At 40.5% G+C, this 1,451-nt stretch overlaps 1 protein-coding gene across 1 annotated transcript in view; it reads right to left on the reverse strand.

Annotated features, from left to right (window-relative positions):
• Ndufs1 (NADH:ubiquinone oxidoreductase core subunit S1) overlaps positions 1–1,451 on the reverse strand; it is a 39,363-nt gene that overhangs the window by 13,812 nt on the left and 24,100 nt on the right. The window contains exons 13-14 of the mRNA XM_031368987.1: positions 1,321–1,415; positions 5–161 (exon numbers count right to left, since the gene is read on the reverse strand). Coding sequence (XP_031224847.1) covers positions 5–161; positions 1,321–1,415 — 252 coding nt within the window. The remainder of the gene's footprint in view (positions 1–4; positions 162–1,320; positions 1,416–1,451) is intronic.

Genomic DNA, 1,451 nt, shown 5'->3' on the forward strand with positions numbered 1-1,451 from the left:
CTATGCAGAATATTCATAACTTTCCACTCTGCAGCAACACTAGTTGTCACTCGAATATTTTGTACAACATTGGACACAGCTGCAAGAATTGCTGCTCCATCATCTCTCTGGAGTGCAGAACTGCCTAAAACCACCATTGGTTTTTTAGCTTCCTTTAAAACCTATTAAAAAAAAAAGAGAGAGAGAGAACTGTTGATCTTAAAAGCACTGCACGATATTTGCATCTATTGACATGCCAAGTTTGGGGATCTAGCATGAAGAATCATTAATTTACTTAACAACATCTGAATTAATAAAAACATCATGCAAATGTTACTGTGAAAAAGCTTAATATCACATAAAACAGATTTTATATAAGTAAGCATTGGGGACGAATATCCTAGCCAAGCATTCTTTTGTTGGAATAAGTATGGGCAGGTCTCACACAACCTGGGAAATGTCCCTATAGAAACTCAAATGCTCCTGGAGATCTAAGTGTGGTGATACATGCCTATAATCCCAGCACTTGGAGAAAGAAGTAAATGGTTAGGTTTCAGGCCAGCCTGATCTACATAATGAATTCCAATCCATCCAGGGCTACATGGCAAGACACTATCTTCAAACAAACAAACAAAAGGAATAAAAACTGGTCTACAGAGTGAGTTCCAGGCCATCCAGGGCTATACAGAGAAACCCTGTCTCACCCCCCTCCCCCAAAATTTAAAACATGACTGAAAAAATTGTGTTTAAGTGTCATCGCCTACTACTTCGTATATTTAGAGACCCAGACAGAAGAGAAAGCAGGGAGAGCAACAGAGCATCCCTAAAGCAGTAAAGAGTTTGCTTTATGCCACAATAAGGGAGTGAGTCTCAAGTAGATAGATGGCTCAGAAGCTCTCCTAGAGCAGGAGTTCAGTTCCTGGAGCCCACAGGGCAGCTCACAACATCTATTAACTCTAATTCCAGGGTATACAATGCCCTCTTTGACTTCTACAGACACCAGGCTGGCAAGTGATAGATAAACATGCAGTAGGGCAAAAAAACTCATACATATAAAATAACAATAAATAAATCTAAAAGAAAGAATAATAATTAAAAAATAGAGCTGGAGAGATGGCTCAGCAGTTAAGAGCCTGGGCTGCTTTTCCAGAGGACCTTGGGTCAATTCCTAGCACATACAGGGCAGCTCACAACTGTCTTTAACTCTAGTTCCAGAGGATCTGGAACCCTTACACAGACATACACGCAGGCAAAACACCAATGCACATAAAAATATAAATCTTTAAAATAACAGTAACAGTTAAGAACCAGCAACAGCAGGTATGGATAACTTAAAAGCACCTTGCAGAATGAATGCATCCCTGAAGCGATGCCTTGCAGAACCTTAGGAGAGTCTCCTAGATGGTCGTATCTGTAAGTGAGGTCGACTGGGCTACCTATGAGGGCCACTTTTAAGTCATTATGAAGCCAGC

The sequence above is a fragment of the Mastomys coucha genome, unplaced genomic scaffold (assembly GCF_008632895.1).
Source record: "Mastomys coucha isolate ucsf_1 unplaced genomic scaffold, UCSF_Mcou_1 pScaffold14, whole genome shotgun sequence".
Taxonomy (NCBI): domain Eukaryota; kingdom Metazoa; phylum Chordata; class Mammalia; order Rodentia; family Muridae; genus Mastomys; species Mastomys coucha.